Source organism: Myotis yumanensis, unplaced genomic scaffold (assembly GCF_028538775.1).
Source record: "Myotis yumanensis isolate MYYU_CA2020_CCGP unplaced genomic scaffold, mMyoYum1.0.hap1 SCAF_3, whole genome shotgun sequence".
Classification (NCBI taxonomy): Eukaryota; Metazoa; Chordata; class Mammalia; order Chiroptera; family Vespertilionidae; genus Myotis; species Myotis yumanensis.
In genome coordinates, this window is record NW_027223754.1 from 81,880,182 (window position 1) to 81,898,503 (window position 18,322).

At 43.0% G+C, this 18,322-nt stretch overlaps 1 protein-coding gene across 1 annotated transcript in view; it reads right to left on the reverse strand.

The window, feature by feature from the left end:
- Positions 1–300: 300 nt before the first annotated feature.
- VWA8 (von Willebrand factor A domain containing 8) overlaps positions 301–18,322 on the reverse strand; it is a 386,454-nt gene continuing 368,432 nt past the window's right edge. Inside the window, exons 42-45 of the mRNA XM_070409005.1 lie at positions 16,611–16,769; positions 5,025–5,123; positions 3,783–4,021; positions 301–1,723 (exon numbers count right to left, since the gene is read on the reverse strand). Of these exons, the coding sequence (XP_070265106.1) occupies positions 1,615–1,723; positions 3,783–4,021; positions 5,025–5,123; positions 16,611–16,769 (606 nt within the window). The 3' untranslated portion in view covers positions 301–1,614. The remainder of the gene's footprint in view (positions 1,724–3,782; positions 4,022–5,024; positions 5,124–16,610; positions 16,770–18,322) is intronic.

The window sequence follows — 18,322 nt, forward strand, 5'->3', positions numbered from 1 at the left end:
GAGAGAGAGAGAGAGAGAGAGAGAGAAACATGGATGAGAAGGAAACATCAACATCTACTGGCTGCCTCCTGCACGCCCCCTGCTGGAGATTGAGCTCACAGCCCTGGCATGTGCCCTGACTGGGAATTCAGGCAATGACCTCTTGGTGCATGGGCTGATGCTCAACCATTAAGCAACACTGGCTGGGCTGTAACCACATTTTTAAAGGTACTTACTGCATTGCAATTGTTTGCATCATTGGATGATTCAACACACAGCGCAGGCTCTGGTTAGGAAAACAAGACATGCCTTGCAAACTCATTGGCAATAGAGTATTGGAAATCTGATTGCTTTTATTTCTTTGACAGCTGATAGGGAGATGGGGTGGTGGAACAAATGGGTGTTATCTTTTCACATTTCCTCTAATTAATGACAATGAAATGAATCTGTACAATGTCACTACTATATGTGAGTGAATTAGGTAACATTATTAGCAAGGCTAGTTTTTCCCACTTGAAAGAAGGCACACACACTGGTGCCCCAGTGTTTCTGACTTTACCATCAGTGGTGAAGAGGAACTTTTTATTATATGGTTGGAGAGATACTGAGTTCTGCTGAAGCATTTGATTTTAAACTAAGTGACACTGAGCCTATTGATAAATAAAGGTCAGCCCAAGACAGGGTGGGTGTAAGGTATACTTTGAAAGAAAAAGAATGAAGCTTGAATAGGGTATTTTTTTTTTAACAGCTAAAGAAATTTCCAGTTATCATTCAGTTCAAACATACTGCCTTGCTTTTACTTTAAGTAAAAACATAAGCATTTGTTATTTTGAGCACTGCATTTTGGAAACCAACCGGGAGTAGTGTGAAACTTCTGAGAAGCAGTAGAAGAAGAAGAAAAGGAACTCAATGCCAGACATCCTTATCCTTCCACTCCCAGCCCCCCAGAGAATACGGCATTTGCTCTTTATTACTTCAAGAACCTTTTAAAAGTCACGTGGGAAAGGAAGCAATCCAAGGATCTTTTGATTCCTTTTGGTTTTGGCCAAGAAAATGGAATTACTGAGAAAATCCAACCTTTTATAAAATGCTGCTGTTAGAGGAACTTTTCAGTGGGTTTAATACTATCACATCATTGTTGGGCAACACAAAGTGGGGAGAAAATAAAAATAATTTTTGGGCAGGAACCAGTTGGGTGGGTTTGTACAGACTTGTATCTCAGCGTCAGAATGTGGCATTGGGGCTTCGCGATGGGGTCACTTTTGTTATCTTAGATGACATGATGATGTGTTAAGGCAAAGCTAGGTATTCTCCATCCCTCAAGTTTTTGGAAATGGACTAAGCACCATGGTTGTCAAACCACCTTCCTTTCACCCTCACCTTTTATAAACTGCAGCTCAACTTGCTTCCTCTAATTATTTGTAAATCTGTCAATGGTTGTAGATTTCCATGCACAAGCCTCCCTCTGGATACATTTCTGAATTCTGGTTACTGGGCATGTGTAGGAAGAGCCAGGGATGTCAGAATTATCCAGTCATTGCACGGGTTCTCTTTACTGTGCCTGCTTTTCTTCAGAGTACTCTTTATTCCCATCTTATTGCAAATCCCAGGCCTTAGGGTGACTAAGGGCACTTCTTAAATACTGGACAACATGGTGGAGGTGAAGATCTGCTGTAAAATCTGAGGGATGTCCTTGGTATCCATGGCAATGAAAGACCGGCCAGCGGGCAAAGTTCTCTGAAGCCTGCCAGGATGGAAAGGGAGAGGAAATTACCATTGCAAATTGGGGTGCCCCTTCCACCTCTTGCCTCCACAAAGCACAGCATCCAACTGGTTTCTCAGGAATGGATGTCTTTACTTCCTAATACCTTGCCCCTCCCTGCCTGCAACTGAATCCACTGTCACCAGGCAATGAAAGCTTTGGAAGAACAGCAGGGAGAGCACATGGGAGGCCTGGGACATCTGTGATGTTGTCAATTTAAAAAAATGCTGTAAATTAAAAATAAAAAGGAGTGAACTGAAGGAAAGTTCTTTTCAGTGAGAAAATCAGTGAATATTCCCTTGACAGAGCCCTGGAACCAAAGTGAGATCAGCTCACCTGGTCCAGTGACTGTGTTGGCCTCACTGTATTTCTAAGTGCTTTTCCTGCTAGAAAACAGGCCTTGAAAAATGCTGCCCAGTTAAACCTCGAGTGGTATTCTCCCCGCCCACCACCTCTCTTTTTGCCCCTCACACACATGTGAAATGCAATCTGACTTATGCAATTGCTGCTTTGATGGCACTGAGGTTATACAGGCTTATGATAATTTTTTTAAATGCCAATTTATCATTTGGAACAAAGGGCCATTTTCGAAGGCAATAAAAGTGTAAGACACAATTCCATGCGAAAGAAAGCCTCCTTTCACTGTGCCAGCAGATTTTGGTTTTCAAATGACATTTAATAAAAGTCAACCATCCTGTGTAGTATCATACATTTGGCATGCCCGGTAGACCAGCTAATTCTGCAACATATCTTTTGCCAGTAGATGTTGGACCATTTCCCTAGGAAACCACAAGGGTATTATTGTACTTTCTTAAGTATTCAAACAGGATCTGTTCACTAGAAAGACAAAATAGCTATTTCAGCTCAAGCAGCATTTGCTGAGTTTGCCGTCTGCTTAACACTGGGTTGTTCGTGAAGAAAATCTGAGTAGAAAAGACATGGTTTGTGTTCAAGGACATGGAAGTTCTAGAAAAGGCTAACATCCAAAACTGAGAAAAATGCAAAGTAATAAAGTGACTGTAGTTACGTGATATTAAGTCTGTTCTCAACGGAACTGTGCAATCCTGCAGCGTGGAAAAGGGAATATAAAGAGAAAAAATGGCAGCACTTGGACACTAGAACATTTCCTAGTCCATACAGGACTCTAAACCAGAGTACGGCAGGTAAAAGGTGGGATAGCAGAGGCACATGGCCTTTTGAGTTTTAGGCAGGAATTATTTTTTGGTGGTGGAGGAGGTATACTTTCACTTGTGTTTTCTGCTTTTTAAAGTATTTTAAGCAGATAAAAAAAATGAGCTCTTTCTGTTTGTAATTCAAAAGGAGAAATGTTAGTGTGTTTAAGTCATTGAAAGTTTTCCCAGATCTCTGCCTTCAGAGCATCCACAATGGTGCTTATTGTCTGACCATCAGTTCCTCTACTGAACACTCAGTATATTCAGTGCAGCATCTTTCTCTAAACACTGCCTTACATTGTCTCCAAGTGTTTCCCCTGCCTCCTCTCCCCAGCAAGGGAGGCACATGCATCTCTGTGTGTGTGTATGTATGTATGCCTATGTAAATGTATGTTATATACACACACAAATTATATGCTACTTATATATGTTTGCATATGTTTATATGCATTATATAGACATACACAATGTCTCTCATGCTATGAAAATAGTAGGTGTTTGCTACTTTGAGTAAGTTTTGAACATGAACTGATTAGAACTGAGCTTGGGACTTAGATGTACAGTACAAAATGTGTAAGAGACTGTTAAATTTACTAGACAAATCAATTTGCTATTTATGTCATTGTTGGTAAGTTTAAATATAAGCTGAAAAATAATTAATTTAAAATTACTGTTGCTCATCCAAACAGAAGCTTGAACGTCATATCCTCTCAACTAGACCATCAGCTCCTTCAGGGGCGACTCTGGTGTCTGTTTTCCTCCAGTCCCACTGCCCCTCAAGGTGCTAAGCCCAGGAAATGCCCTGTGTCAGGGACTCAACTATCTCTGTGCCTGCCCCAAGTATGTCTCCATCCGGAGGCAACACTTACCTGGCTGCTTGATCACCTAAAGATCCAATAAAGATGGCAAAAGCATTAACTTGAGGGTTGCTTGTCAGGATTTGGGCAAACTTGGCAGGATGTATCCCATATCGGGACAGGTTCGCATCACTCAAGACGATGACGAAGTACTCGTCAGCTTCTTCTCTGACAATTTCCTGGATGGCATGCTTTGTCCCCTCTAAAGTGTGGTCTCCACTCATGCAGAACTGAGCATGGGCATGCATCGTCTGAGGATAGGAGATGTTGCACAAAAGCCACGGATGAGAAACGTCTTTTTAACAAACCTGATTTTTCTACTGACCATAAATATTCACAAATAGCGATTATTACACATGAATAAGAAGTCTCGAGTGAGTTCTCTTTAACTGGCACCGTGGAGTGACAACAGCGCCCAGTACTATTTGTATGTGGTTCAGATTTTTGTTAGAAATAGGAAATGCTCCAAAACAATCCCAGTTGGCATTTAGTTTTTAAAATTTAGCCATTTAAAGTGAGAAAAAGGGGGGCTGGGGGAGAAGGGGGTCCTAATATGAGGTGACAGAAGACTTGACTTTGGGTGGTGGTCACATGGTGCTCTATACAGATTTTGTAACTTAGAAATCCACACATGAAACCTATATGTTCATGTTGACCAATGTCACCCCAATAAAATAAAAAAATAAAGTGAGAAAAATGTAAGAAAATATAAAACTTGGTATCACACTGGAGGATGAAGGTAATACAGGAGAAAAATAAGGAATGGGTAGAGTTTCTAATAAACAAAGTTATAATATGAAACAATGTACTTACATCAATAGCAACAGAGGGAATTTACATTAAAATCATGGCGTGTGTTTCTATTGTAGATCTAAGTATGCAAAACTAAATTTATCATTAAATACTAAGAAATACATAAAATTAGGGTTACAGAGTATATTATAAGAGGTCATTTTTCTCCTTCTACTGAAATATTTAGGGGCTGGGAAGAATTGCATAGGAGATAGGAGGTGACCCTGGTTGGAGAATCCTGACACAATACTGAGTACCTGAAAAGTATGTAGGGAATGAAGTTTAAATTTGTTGTGGTGGAGAAAAGGATTTTAGGTGCGAGTATTTTCTTAATTTGAATATTTGTGAGACAGAAAGTTTCCCTGAATCTGCTGCTTCTTCAGGGAATTTTTGCAGTGACCAGAAGAGACTTTGCCTAATCTGGTGGGAGCTTTCACAGCATAGCGGTAACGATGTATTTACCTTCAGAATTTCTAGTCTTTGCTTATTGTCCTTGGGAATTTTGTTCATTGGAACCAGATCAATGTTGTAGCCGTCTCCAGAGTGTCCAGCGATGTCATACTATAGGCAAGAGAATCAGAGAGTGAGAAGCCTCTGTCCACGACGGAACTGCCATTGGACCTATAAGCCCCACTCTCCTGTCGGTTATTGCCCAGAATTGCGGAGAGCGGATATGTGTTTACCAGCCAAGGCAACACAGCCCAGGCTCCTCCACTCTGGTCCATCCTCTTGTGTGATCTCTGCTCTCCAGCAGGAGGCAGAAGATGATACTAAGAATTCCATTCTTTACTTTCAGGGAGAGTTAAAAATAATTACACACACACACACACACACACATACACACACACATACACACACACACATACACTGTGGCAGGTAGAATTCTGAGGTGGCCCTTAGACTCCTACCCCCTGTTAGACAGCCTGTGAATATCACTCATGTTACCTTATGAGGCAAAAGGGATTTTGCAGATTTAATTAAGGTTACTTATCAGTTGATTTTGAGTTGATCAAAAGGGAGATGACCTAGCTGGGCCTAATCTAATATTATGAGCCCTTTAAAAGCAAAGATTTTTTTTTCTGCTGGTAGTGGAACAGAAAGATAGAGAGATTTGAAGCAGAGGGTGACTTGACATGTGGGCATTGTCTGTGGCTGAAATGGCAGGGACCATGGAGCAAGGCCGTAAGAGTGGCATCTAGGAGCAACCCTGGCTGATAGCCAGCAAGACAGGGACCACAGTCCTACAACCACAGGGAACCAAATGTTGCCAACAACCCAAATGGTCTTGGAAGCAGATTCTTCCCCAGAGCCTCCAGGTAAGAGCCAAGTCTGCCTGGCACCCTGATTTCAGCCCAATGAGACCCTAAGCAGAGAAGACAGATCAACCTGCTGGACTTCTACTCAACTGTTAGTTAATAAATGGATCTTGCGTTAAACTGTTGTTTGTGGTAATTTGTTATGAAGCAATAGCAAACTAATACACATGCTTTTTTCCCTGAACACAAACTGAAACATATTCATTATACAAATGAGAGAAAAGAACAAAAAGGAAGCAAAAATTACCCATAATCTCATTACTTAAAGATAAGTGGGGCCTGAGGCAGACTAAAACTGGGCAGTTCTCTCGGACTGCTGAGTGTGCCTCAAATTCCCTCCTCCCTTCCCACTAAGAATTTTTGTGATGTTGATATGACTAGAACTCAGGGTATCTGGGCAATTAGGGCATCTGCAAAGAAAATTCTGAGTGTGGGTTTGGAGCAAAGATTCCAGGGAGTACTTGGAGTACTATGCCACAAAATGCTTAAGAATCACTACTGTGTGTTCACCAACTGCATTAGTCAACAGCTGTCTTTGGAACTCCTACTCTGTATAACACACTTCTGTAGGTGTGTGGGGGGAATATAACTATTTCTTTACATGTCTTCCTTTTTAACTGGTAAGTTCTTGGAAGGTGAGCCCGTATCTTATTCACCTTTGAATTTCAGTATCCATGAGTGTACCTGGTGTGTCTACTGCACAAATGCTTTAAAAATGTCTGCAATCAAGTTGGGGCAATAGGGAGATTCCCTTTCCCGCGTGGGCTACATTCTTTTTACAAATAAACTGTTTATAAGTTGGAATATATCCCCCTCCCCCGAGCAACCATGTAAAAAATGGTGGTTAGCCCAAGCTATCTGACAAAAAACAACCCATAACATAACTGAAACCATTGTGTTTAAAATGAAAAGTAGAAAAAAATTCCAATTGAAATAATTTTTACGTATAAATAGGAAGTCAGAAGGCCATTAGGTTATTGGGGAAGATGAATTCCATTTCAGACATGCTGAAATCATGCATTCTGGGAAGCATCAGAGAGGAAATCTATTTAATGCAGTCAGAGCTGTGGCTGTCATCCCCAGGAGGGAGACACATGACTGCCAAGGGTGACTGCACAGAAAGAGAAGAGCAGTGGGCCCCTCCCCTGAAACCTGGGGAGCATCCTCCCTGGTGGAGTGGAAGAAAGACTCAGAGCTGAGTGAGAGTGGAGGGAGCAGGGCCAGAGCAGGCCATAGCCGGGACACGGGAGTGCAGGGTTTCAGGAAGTGGTTGTGCAATGGCGCTGAGTTACACTAACCATGCCATCAAGGAGAATGATTTCTAATGACCAGAATCAATGCTGACTTTTGGGGGACAACTTCAATAAAAGGTTGTGGTATAAAAAGAGAATTAGAGCAGCAAGTGGAGGGCTGTTGGGGGAGAGGTGTTCGCATTGCACAGGCCCAGAGTGGAGGCAGTAGAAGGAGGTCAGGTTCCTAGTCAGAGGGTCGTTTGGAGAAGGAGGAAGGATACTCCTTTTTCTGAAAGTAAAAGGGAGGCAGAGAGAACAGGAATGGACAAGATAAATGCACAATTGGAAAGGGCAATGAAGGCCCATATAGGATGCCTAAATATTTGAGCTGTAATAAAGATATATAATGGCCTGGAAAGCTAGGGTCAAATTTTAAATATTTGGACTCCTTGAAGTCCTCTGAAAGAACATGGTGGTATGGGCAGTGAGAGGCCCTGGCTTGCAGCCCATCACCTTTTCTTTTTACAGTTGACTCTGTCCCACACCACGAGGCACCTCCCCTGCACACGTATGGACACCCAGCCCTCCTATCCACACACCATCACACCCCCCCATACAGTGGTCTCTTGGCCATCCATCGGGCCTGGTGCTCACACCATTGGCCAGTGTGTCCGAGGAAGATGGACCTGAGGAGAGACGGAAGAGGTCCACGTAGGCCCTGGAAGCAGGATAGCCGGGATTCCAGGAAATGTGAGCCTGATTTAGAAATTAGCTCTCAGTGCGTATGTCCCCTTGGCTGCACAGACTCTTCACCTCACAGAGGGGCATGGTCAGAGCAGGCCCAGAGTGGAGCCTTGGACAGGGGGCTGGGAGATTATTCCTTGCCTGGTTTTAAAAATATTTTTTAACACAAAGAATGATACAAAAAATTATGAGGGAAATTTACCAATATACAAGGTGTCCCACCAAAGTGTATATACACCTTAGCAGCTGATAGCTCAATTTTGAAAAGGAAATGTATTTTTTAAAATACATTTTTATTGATTTCAGAGAGGAAGGGAGAGGGAGAAAGATAGAAACATCAGTGATGAGAATAATCAATCAGCTGTCTCCTGCACGCCCCCTACTGGGGATCAAGCCCGAAACCCAGGCATGTGCCCTGACCAGGAATTGAACTGTGACCTCCTGGTTCATAGGTTGATTCTCAACCACTGAGCCACAATGGCCAGGCAATGAAATGTATTTTTAATAAACATTGCCTTATAATTACTGAAAGTGTATGTATATATTTTTGGGGGACACCCTATATTTTAAAAGCTTGACAATAAATACTTTCTAAGGATGCAATAAATTCCATATATAAAAAAACTATACTAGAGTCATTAGTATAGTTTGCTATCAATGTAGTGAAAAGGTAATAAATAAAATTTGAAACTTAAAATCTGTACTGTTCTGGATAAGGGTAGGAGATTACCGGCTTCAGTATATGTCTGCCTAGGGTCTCCCACATGCTCAGAGCTAGGTGTGGAGAGTTTGGGCACGATTCCTCCAGGGAGCATGCTCCAGACCCTGAAATGTCTGACGGGACAGTGGTCACAGCAGAAGGGGTTTTAGGCCAAGTCCTCCTGAGAAGGAGCCGCAGGCTGCTTTCATTGCAGGGCTGGTGAAACAACCTGCTAAACAGGGTCCTACATGAGGGGATAAGTCAGCTCCTTGAAACAGAAGTAAGTTCCTCTTGTTTGGCTGAGGTAAGAGGACTATAAATATATTAGACCTTTTCCTCCCTTTTACCCGAAGGTCAAAGTCTTACTAATCAGATGACCATAGATGAGACTGTATAAATAAATATTTGACCAGGTGGTCTGCTCACAGGGTTGTCATAACTGGTCACTGCAGCTGCTAGTTAATGATCAAACAAAGAGCAGTCAAATGAGTTGTTGGATGCTCTTTATCAAACCCAGACCCTAGCTGATTAAATACTTCAGACGCATTTCAGTAACTATCCATCTATCATTTGACTGATCTATCATCTATCTATCTATCTATCTATCTATTATACTTTTTCAGGTAAATGAGTTAAAGATAAATGGGTTGAGGACCTCCCTTTCTTACCCCTTCCTTTCCTCTCCCTCCCCCCTTTACCTCCTTCCTTTTGTTATTTGTGGTAGGGAAAGTGCTATTTGCAGAAGGACTTGCCTTTGTCTGTGCCTCATTAGCATTCCAGCGCTGGGAAGACACACCTAAGGGATAGGATGGGGCTTATAAAATGACTTACAGACCCTGGTTCTCATCTTTCAGATGGGCTTGGGGATTATTCTGTGCCCAAAGGAAGTAAAATGCTTGAGAGGAATCCAAAGGATATCAAATGTGGAGCACTCCTTGGTGTTACTGTAGATCATGCTGAGCTTCCATTAAAACAAGACTTTCTATGTCATAATTATCTAGTATCTGCTATCCAAGGATCCCAACACGGTTACAGGCAGGAATTTGCCAATCCTCAAAACTGGGTTAAAGGAAAAGTATATAAACTCACTCATTTCCATTCTCTAACTCCTGATTCTGGCATTCACCTGCCCTGGTTCCTGCTGTGACAATTGCCAAATCAGACTGGACAGGGTCTCAAGCATGCGTCAGTCACAGGAGTCACTGAACAACACCTCACTGTCATTACTGAAGCACCCAACGTTTAGATTTTAACTTTTTTTTGAGTAGCTCAAATTTTATGATCATGATTTCTGCATTTTTCATAGCATCCCTAAAATCCTTGTGGGGTCTTACATTTAGCACCCAACATAAATAATAAACCACAGTAGTAAAGAAAAACCTCAATTGGAGAAGAATAATTTGAATACTTATTTGCTTTCAAAACTTGTTTAGATGCCCTTTTGCTATACTTTCTTTTGAAAATCTCACTTATTTAGAGAAAAGTATTACAAATAAAAACATGCTGAGTTTCATGTTTTTAGATTTAGGACACAAAGATTTATAATCAAATATGAAGGATGATTTATAATACTTAGACTGCAAAGTAAGCTCTGCTTAGAGCGAAGAGCTGTCAGCATTTTTTATGAATGAGGTTTGTGTTTAAGTCTCGAGAAGGATAATCATTTGCTAACTTTAGGAGAGGCTATGCTTTATTACGCATCCACATTATAAGTAGGTATGAGACCATCATCTGAAGCTATTTCTGAAGACTGACATGTGAAATTCTAACCTCCTTCCAGAAATCCAAACACACCCTTCCAAGATGGCACTACTGACGGTGGGCAACAGAACACCGCAGTGTTAGTGAGCCAATAGTCTCCAGTGTTAGCTAGCTCAACTTCTTCACATCAGAGAAGTAAATGTAAAAGATTAATGTTCTGCAGGTCAAGGATTCTACACTTAGCTCCGACATTAACAAGCTTTTTGACCTAGGGCAAGTCACTTCACCTTTCCAAATCTTGTTTCTACCTTGTAAATAATGCTGATTTAGATGACCTCTAACATTAGACATTTGTAAATCACTTCACCTCTCTGAGAGTAGGGATAATCTCTGTTAGGTGTTTTTACCTAACCTCACAGGGTTGATGAAAAGATAGGGCCATGCATTTAATGAATATAACGTCAACATTTGTAGAGTTCTTACTAGTTTACAAAGTGCTTCTACATATCTCATGTCGATTCTCTCCACAACCTTTGAGGCAGGTGTTATTAACCTCATTTCACAAATGAAGAAACTGATGCTCAGAGAGATTAACAGACCTGCTTCAGGTCAGAGATCTAGTGTTGTCAGAGGTGGAAGCGAAACCCAGGTGCTTTGACTTTAAATCCAAGGTTTTTGTTATCAAGAAATAACCATTCCCTAACTCCTCCCCTGCCCTATCTCTACTTAAGCTTTTTGAACGGTTGTGTGGTGGGCAGTTAGACAGACTTGAGCAGAGCAAGGGTGATGGGCCAGGTACAGAAGGTCACCAGGGTGGAAGGCTCTGGGTGCCTAGCAATGGATAAATGTAGGCCAGGACTTCATCCCCAGGGTGACCTTTCCTCCCCTAACATATTGCTGGCCATGCGGTTTAAACCCCCTGACCTTTCCTCCCTAGAGATAACATCTAGGCCTCAGTTGTGTTTCAGCTTCAGGCCCAGAAAAGCAGCACCACCAGACAAGCAGCGCCAAGGCAGACCTCAGGACCAGCTGCATTGAACAATGACCCCCTGCCCTGGCCCCGACCAATCATTCAGTGGAGACCCTGACCCTGAAAGGACACACCTTGAAAGCTGCTGAATATTCTACTGAGATCTTCCCCTGGGACCTCCCCTAAATCTCACCCTTAAAACCCTTAGGAGGAGGACCCAGCCCGCTCTCCCTCCTGGGAGCACTCCCACACCTTTCCCTTTCCCGCATCCCCCAGGAGCCTCATCTTTACCTTCCTCACTTCTAAGCTCCAAGGGCCCTTCCTTTGCCTCTATTTGTTTCTAAGGCCATTTCTTTTACAAATTACTTCTCCTACCCCTGTGATTTTCCAAATAAATGTTCTCTTATAGTCTGAGTCTTGCCTTTGAATTCTTTCCTAGCCAGAACTCAAGTACCAAGGCTGCTGAACTCAGGTCCAGTCTCACCCCACCGGTCTCACACCTGGTGCCATTCCCGCCGCCACCAACAGTTGGCTTGGCCAATGCTTTGCTACATCAACAATTGAGTCAATTCCAAATTCTTGTTTAACTTCAGAGAAGTCTGCACACCCTTCTTTGGTCCTATCTGCATATGGCAATAAGAATTTATTCAAATCCTGAGCCTGATAGGACAATTGGTTTCTACTTCTAAATGTGTGAAATATTTCCGACGCATGGGGAAAAGACACTGAACTGTTTTTGATAGAAAGAATTTTCCCAGCAGGTGTTGGTTTGTGAGTCATATCTTTCCATATCCTTCTGTAAGTTAACCCCATCTTTCTAATCAAGATACCTTTGAGAAAAGTGCCCATTATACCTCCTGGGGATGATGAAGTGTTAAGGGGAGAAGAAGATACTTTATGTAAATGGTACAGCTCCTGACTTACAGCTTTGTAAAAACACCTATTGGGCGGGAATAAACGGGGATAAAACATCAGCTAAGAAAGAGCCCTGATGTGGGAGCTAGATGTCCTGCTGTGTTTCCTGGGCAAAGCATTTACCCTCTCTGGTCTTTATTTTCTCATCTGTAAAACAAAGAGTTTAAAAATAATTTCCAAGGTCATTCCTATCCCCAAGGTTCTATGAAAATTCAATGGTACACCCAAGAAATGGAGTAAAAAGCCTGCTTCACTTAGTCATAGGAACACGTGTGCCTTGTTTTTTCCTGTTCAGGGTTTGAATAATCTAAAACAAACTGAGAACTGATAAACCTGTTTCCAAAAAGAAATCACAATCCAGTATTGGCCCTAGAATAGTGGTTTTCTTTTATATATATATATTTTATTGATTTTTTACAGAGAGGAAGGGAGAAGGATAGAGAGTTAGAAACATTGATGAAAGAGAAACATCGATCAGCTGCCTCCTACACACCCCCCACTGGGGATGTGCCTGCAACCAAGGTATATGCTCTTGACCGGAATCGAACCTGGGACCCTTCAGTCTGCAGGCCGACGTTCTATCCACTGAGCCAAACCGGTTAGGGCTAGAATAGTGGTTTTCTACCTTAAAAAAATTTTTTTAAGCAGTGGAACTCCTTCTCCACATGAAATATTGCCCAAAAGCCCAGATTGTGAAACTGGGTACTATCAATATGAGTGGAATTGTTTGGGCTGAATTGGGGAGGGAGAGGGAAGAAATAGAAGCTGCCACTCACCCTTGCCCACCACCCTCCCAGGGATCTTTGTTACACTGCTAGGAAACCATGGCCTTAGAATATGGTTTATATGTCTCCACAAAAATAAATAAATAAATAAATAAATTTGAGTACTTTTCCCCAAAAAAATCCAAGTTGTCAATAACTAAATAAATCTGCTTTCTGGTGTCACTACTTGAGTGTTCTGTGCAGAATCAGTCAGCTAACTTTTGGTGTTATTGAGTACTTTGAAGAAAAAAATTAAGGCACTAAGAGCTTTTGAGGAAGAGGCCTAATTTAAAATTATGGTGAAACATTCCCAGGGGCGTGGAGAAATCACAAGTCCACACCGGGATAAAGATAAGGAAAGAAATCTTCCTGACGTAAATAAAATGGTTCACAAACTGTTACCTTCTACTCACTCTCGTGTTTAAAAACTCTGCTGATGGTAAGATTAGAGGAGTTTATGCTGATTATTAGCAAATAATACTGCTACTGTCTTCAGTGACCTAATGTAAATGCTGTTCCAGAGAACTCAATTCCGTTGGTAGGACAATTATGAAGAACTTTAAAACCCCCCCATGGCTCTGAAATGTGTCCCGCCACTGAATTCCCTTTCCTGCTCAGTCACTCCTGCTCCAGGGTCCCTGTGGCTTGGCCTGGGTCATGCTGAGGTAGAATAAAACATGGGCTGACTCTAATGAGCCTCTTGGACTATAATGACCCAGCGCTCAGGAGCTGAGCCCAAGCCAAACAAAATACACAGCAGAGGCCAAGAGAGAGGTTTCACGGCAGAGTCCAGATCACTGGCCAGGACTGTGGCTTCTTACAGTTTCAAAGCAAATTCAGACTAGTCACCTTCACGGCAGAGGGACAACTGCAGGAACGTGACGAAGAACTGTCTGGAGCTGGATGGGGTCTCAGAGCACAGTTCTGAATTCCGAGACACCACATGCAGGGCCATGGTTATGGAATATACATTTTCACCAGGAGCTCCTAAAACTGTCTTTTGCTCATGCATCACTTTATATTGCTGAGTAAATTCCATGCCTTCATGAGTTATTCCTAGTTCTTATGTTTCTTTCATAAGAGAAAATGAAAGCACAGAGGGATGAAATGAGTTGAATATGATCATGTGATGTAAGGACACAGAGCAGAGGAGAATGCTATGCTGCCACTGATGTGCACGCATCAAATGTCTCCGAGAAGATGCCCCAAATCCACCCCCTTTGCAGCCTCTACAAAGGAGACCTGGACAGCCCCAGCAGAGATTGGGTGGCCTGTGGCCACTCAAAGTCTTAAATATATGTTGGCAGGGGTGGCGGGAATATTAAGCAATGTCCCCAGTGTATCTGGCGTGGGGGGGAAGCCTGTTAGGATTCGGTGATACAGGGGACACTGGGACGAGGTAAATGGCGCTATTAGAAAAGAGCCGGTCAAATCCAGAATGAAGGACATTCTACAAACAACTGGTCTGGACTCTCGAGACAGTGACCTTCATGAAAAACAGAGTGGCCTTGGTGATGGCTGTTCCAGATTGAAAGAGGCTAACGAGACATTACAACCAAAAACAAAGTGGTGGGCTTTGACTGGATCCTGGGTTGTGTGTGTGTGTGGAGGGGAACAAGTAGAAAAGACACCTTTGGGATAGTTGGGAAAATGAATTTTAGATTAGATAGTGGAAGATGTTATGAAGTTATTGATAGTTTCTTAGATGTGATCATTGTAGTGAGGCTGCTTAGAGAATACCCTTAGTCTTAGGAGAAGCAGAATAAAGTATTTAGAGGTAAAGCATTGTGGTGTTTATAATTTTCTTTCAAATGACTCAGGGTGTGGGGTTGAGTATATATATTTGAGTATATATATTTAGAGGGAAACACAAAGCAAAGAGGGGAATTAGTAACAATTGGTGAATCTAAGTGGGGGCATATCGGTGTTAATTTACTCTTCTTTCAATTCTTTTGTCAGTTTAAAATTTTTCAAAAGTTGAGAAGTAAAGAGGACAGTTTAAAAACAAAACAAAACAAAACAAAACAAAACAAAAAAAAGGGGGGGGAAAGAAACGGAGGAGTCCTGGGCTCCATCCCACCCTGTCTCCAGTTAGCCTTCCGACTGGGAAAAGCCCGTAATGTTTCTGCGTCTGCTTCCTGTCTGAGGAAGGAGGAAACGCCAGTAAACCTGTGAGGCGACCCCAATTCTGAAGTCCATGGGCACGATGAGGCATCTGCAGGACAGGACTTGAGTATGCCTTCCCTATCCTGCCCCTACCCCTTCCCTCCAGACACTCACCTAAATACCACTTTTCCTCTCCCTTCCTCTCTCTGAAATCAATAAAAACATATTTTAAAAAATAAACATTTTATGTAAATCCATAAAAAGTAAAAATATCAAAATCAAGGAAAAGGTATATCTAAAGGGAGGGAGGGTCAAAGGAAGGAAAAGCTAAACACCGGTCTGCAAGCTGTAAGACATAACAAAGGGTCATGGCTGGTCTTTGATTTTAGCTCTGAGCTTCCTGGCAATGAAAACCAAGAGGGAATCTTCAATAGTTCCATAGTTTTCACTGGTCACAGGGAAAATGCATTCCACTTCTTTAAAGGAAACAAAGCTATACTCCCCAGTGAAAGTCCATGCTCTATTTGTATTTGTATCCTGTGCTCTACAGAGCTTGGCCACACAGAGCATTCCTTTTCCCTGTCATTAATTCTAAGGGGAATCTCTCATGTAGAGCATCAGACCAGGGGCCCTGGGAGACTCCGAGCCTCACAAATTGGCCTACAGTAAATGGGGCGATGGGTTTTGCCATTCTCACTGTGTCCACTAACACCCAGCAATCCTGAAGTCTGGGTGGGATGTCCAGCCAAATAATGATCTAAGCTCAATGATATCTGAGGGACATACCTGATCCAGAATACAATCTAGCGTGTCTATGGACAGACTGTATACCCCTCACGCATGTCTGCACATGCACCATTTCCTTCACCTGAACTTCTGATTCACAGCTACTTGCTCTGGAAAGGGCTGGAGTGTGAATGCTCTCTGTGGCTTGCAAAGTGAGAGAGGATCGATGGGTGCCTCTCAGGCAGTAACCCGGCTCCAGGGGACCCCTTCCCAGTGCTCAGACTCTGCAGGAGGATGCAGAGCACACTGAGCAACAACAGGATGGGAACAATTGGATGGAGGCTGCACATCTCCCAGGGTTACCATCTTCGTTGTCAGCTGGGGAGACACCTGTTACTGTGTAACGGTCGCCCAAGTGGAGAGGCAAAGCTGTGCTGGGAACAGCATACTTTGAGGTGCACCCAAACCTCAGAGGCTGCCTGGTTGGTGATGGGCAAGAATGGGGGTGGGGAAACTGGAATGAGGAAGGCGGCTCTGAGAAATGTGGGGAAGCGTCTTGTGGTTCTTCTAAGTGCCTGCTTTTCTCCTCCCCGCTAACATTATGGCTAGCATCACACAACTTGTAAAGTTCAGTGCTTTCTTCTGTAGTAAGTGCTCCGTCAAATTCTGGCATTATCATGTTTTTATTATTACAACAGATAAAACCAGAGGCTCATGTTCTCTATGCTGATATGTGAACTGATGGAAGATGAAGATTTCTGTCCGCTCTGGGTAGAGCCTGCGTCTACCTATCCATCATCATGCCCTAACTCGGGGCTGCCTTTTGGGCAGGCATGGTAAGTAATGCCTCCACCATCTTAGTTCATGCCATTACCTTGAACTTCTCTTCATAGCTCTCGAAGGCTTCCATTACCATACACACAGCCTCCATGGAGCGCTCCAGCCGGCCATCCACGCCGTTAAAGCGGTACATGCTGCCAGACACATCCACCACCAGGCGTAGACGCTTGGGTTTCTGTTGGGGGCTTCCCACCTGAGGGCGGACACAACAGAAGTCTTGTGAACCAGAAAACCATCGCTGGCTGCGGTTCTGGGCATCTCACACAGGCCCCGGATTACCAGCCACGAGGAAGGCAGGTGAGCCCTGGGCTCAGTGCTGCACACGGCTGACCCGGCAAAGGCACCTCCAGGTTGTGTTTCATTAAACGGGATTTCAGACTTGTGCTGGTAGTCGGGCCATATGGGAAAGATTTTCCTTTGGAATATACAGTCCTTTCAAGACCTGACCTAGTCTAGTAAACTGCCTTAATGCAGCTGACGCCGTTTCTATACTCTGGGAAGATAGAAACCCCAAGATGCCATTTTCACGTCATGCCTCAGACTCAGTTACTCCAGCAAGATGGAGCCATTGTGGAAGCCCTCATGAATTTTACTTGTACCTGATGTGTAATGATCTGAAAATCATTTCCCACAGAGTCCACACAAAAAATGCCAGATTCCTAAAACAGGTTCTGTGAGAGGGGTGTCCCTGAATTTTCTTCAGTGCCTTTGTCTTTACTAAGCTTCCGGTCTTCTCTTCCTTCCAGTTTCTGAATTACTACTTCTCCTTACTCCCTTGGCAGTTAAAGGCATAACTGCTGTTTAGCAACAACTGTCAATTAAAATGTGAAACTCTCCTGAGTTTCAGTTTGATTTTGGACTCATGCCTGGCAATTTTCAGAATAAAAAATGAAAGCATTTTGTTAGTTTACTTACAAGAAAAAAAAAAGGAAGAAGAAAAATTCCAGACTATTCTGTAATTATATATTTGCTGACGTGTGTGAAAACTAATGAGTAGAGTTAGTAATTTCAAGAAAATATTGTGGGTATTAGTGTAATGGTTTGAGACAAATTAAACGTATTCCTCAAACATGTGTGGAGTCAGCATGAAGGAAGAGCAGTGCCACGCGTGCTTCCAGGGCCACTCACAACTTCACATGTGTCTAAACACATCTGCTGGCCACCGTGAGTCAGTAAAGACAGTGGCTGTTGACTCACACCAGTGACATAGGAGAACTCCCCAAGTTACCCAAGGATACTCTGAATAAACTTTTAAATGGAGAAAGTGACTCCCTCTCCCTACCAGTCCCCGCTCCCCCAGCTCACAGTGGCTACTCAACAGTTCTGGTCATTCAGGGATAAAGGGAGGCACAGGGCCCGCCAAGAAACTCAATGTTTCACCTTATTGCCACTGTTTTGAAAATAGTTTAATATTATGACTATCCAAAGCTTTACATATATTTACATTAGAGTTATATAAAGGAAAATTGCTCACTTTCTAAAATTTTCTTCAGTCATAGTTTGGACACAGATCTTTAAAGGAGCAGAGCAATAGAGAACCACCAAGACTACTCTAGTGTTTCCATTTGCATGAGCCTCTGGGATTCAGACTCCAAGGGTCCTCAGCTCCCTCTGGCGCCCCCTGCTCTGCATCCTGGGGGCCGAGCGGCAGGGATGGCACCAGCCTCTCCCTGGGCTGCTGGCGTCCAGGTGGGCTCTGCTGATGGGAGGCACCGGATCAGAGGGTCCCTCAGTCCCTTCTGTACT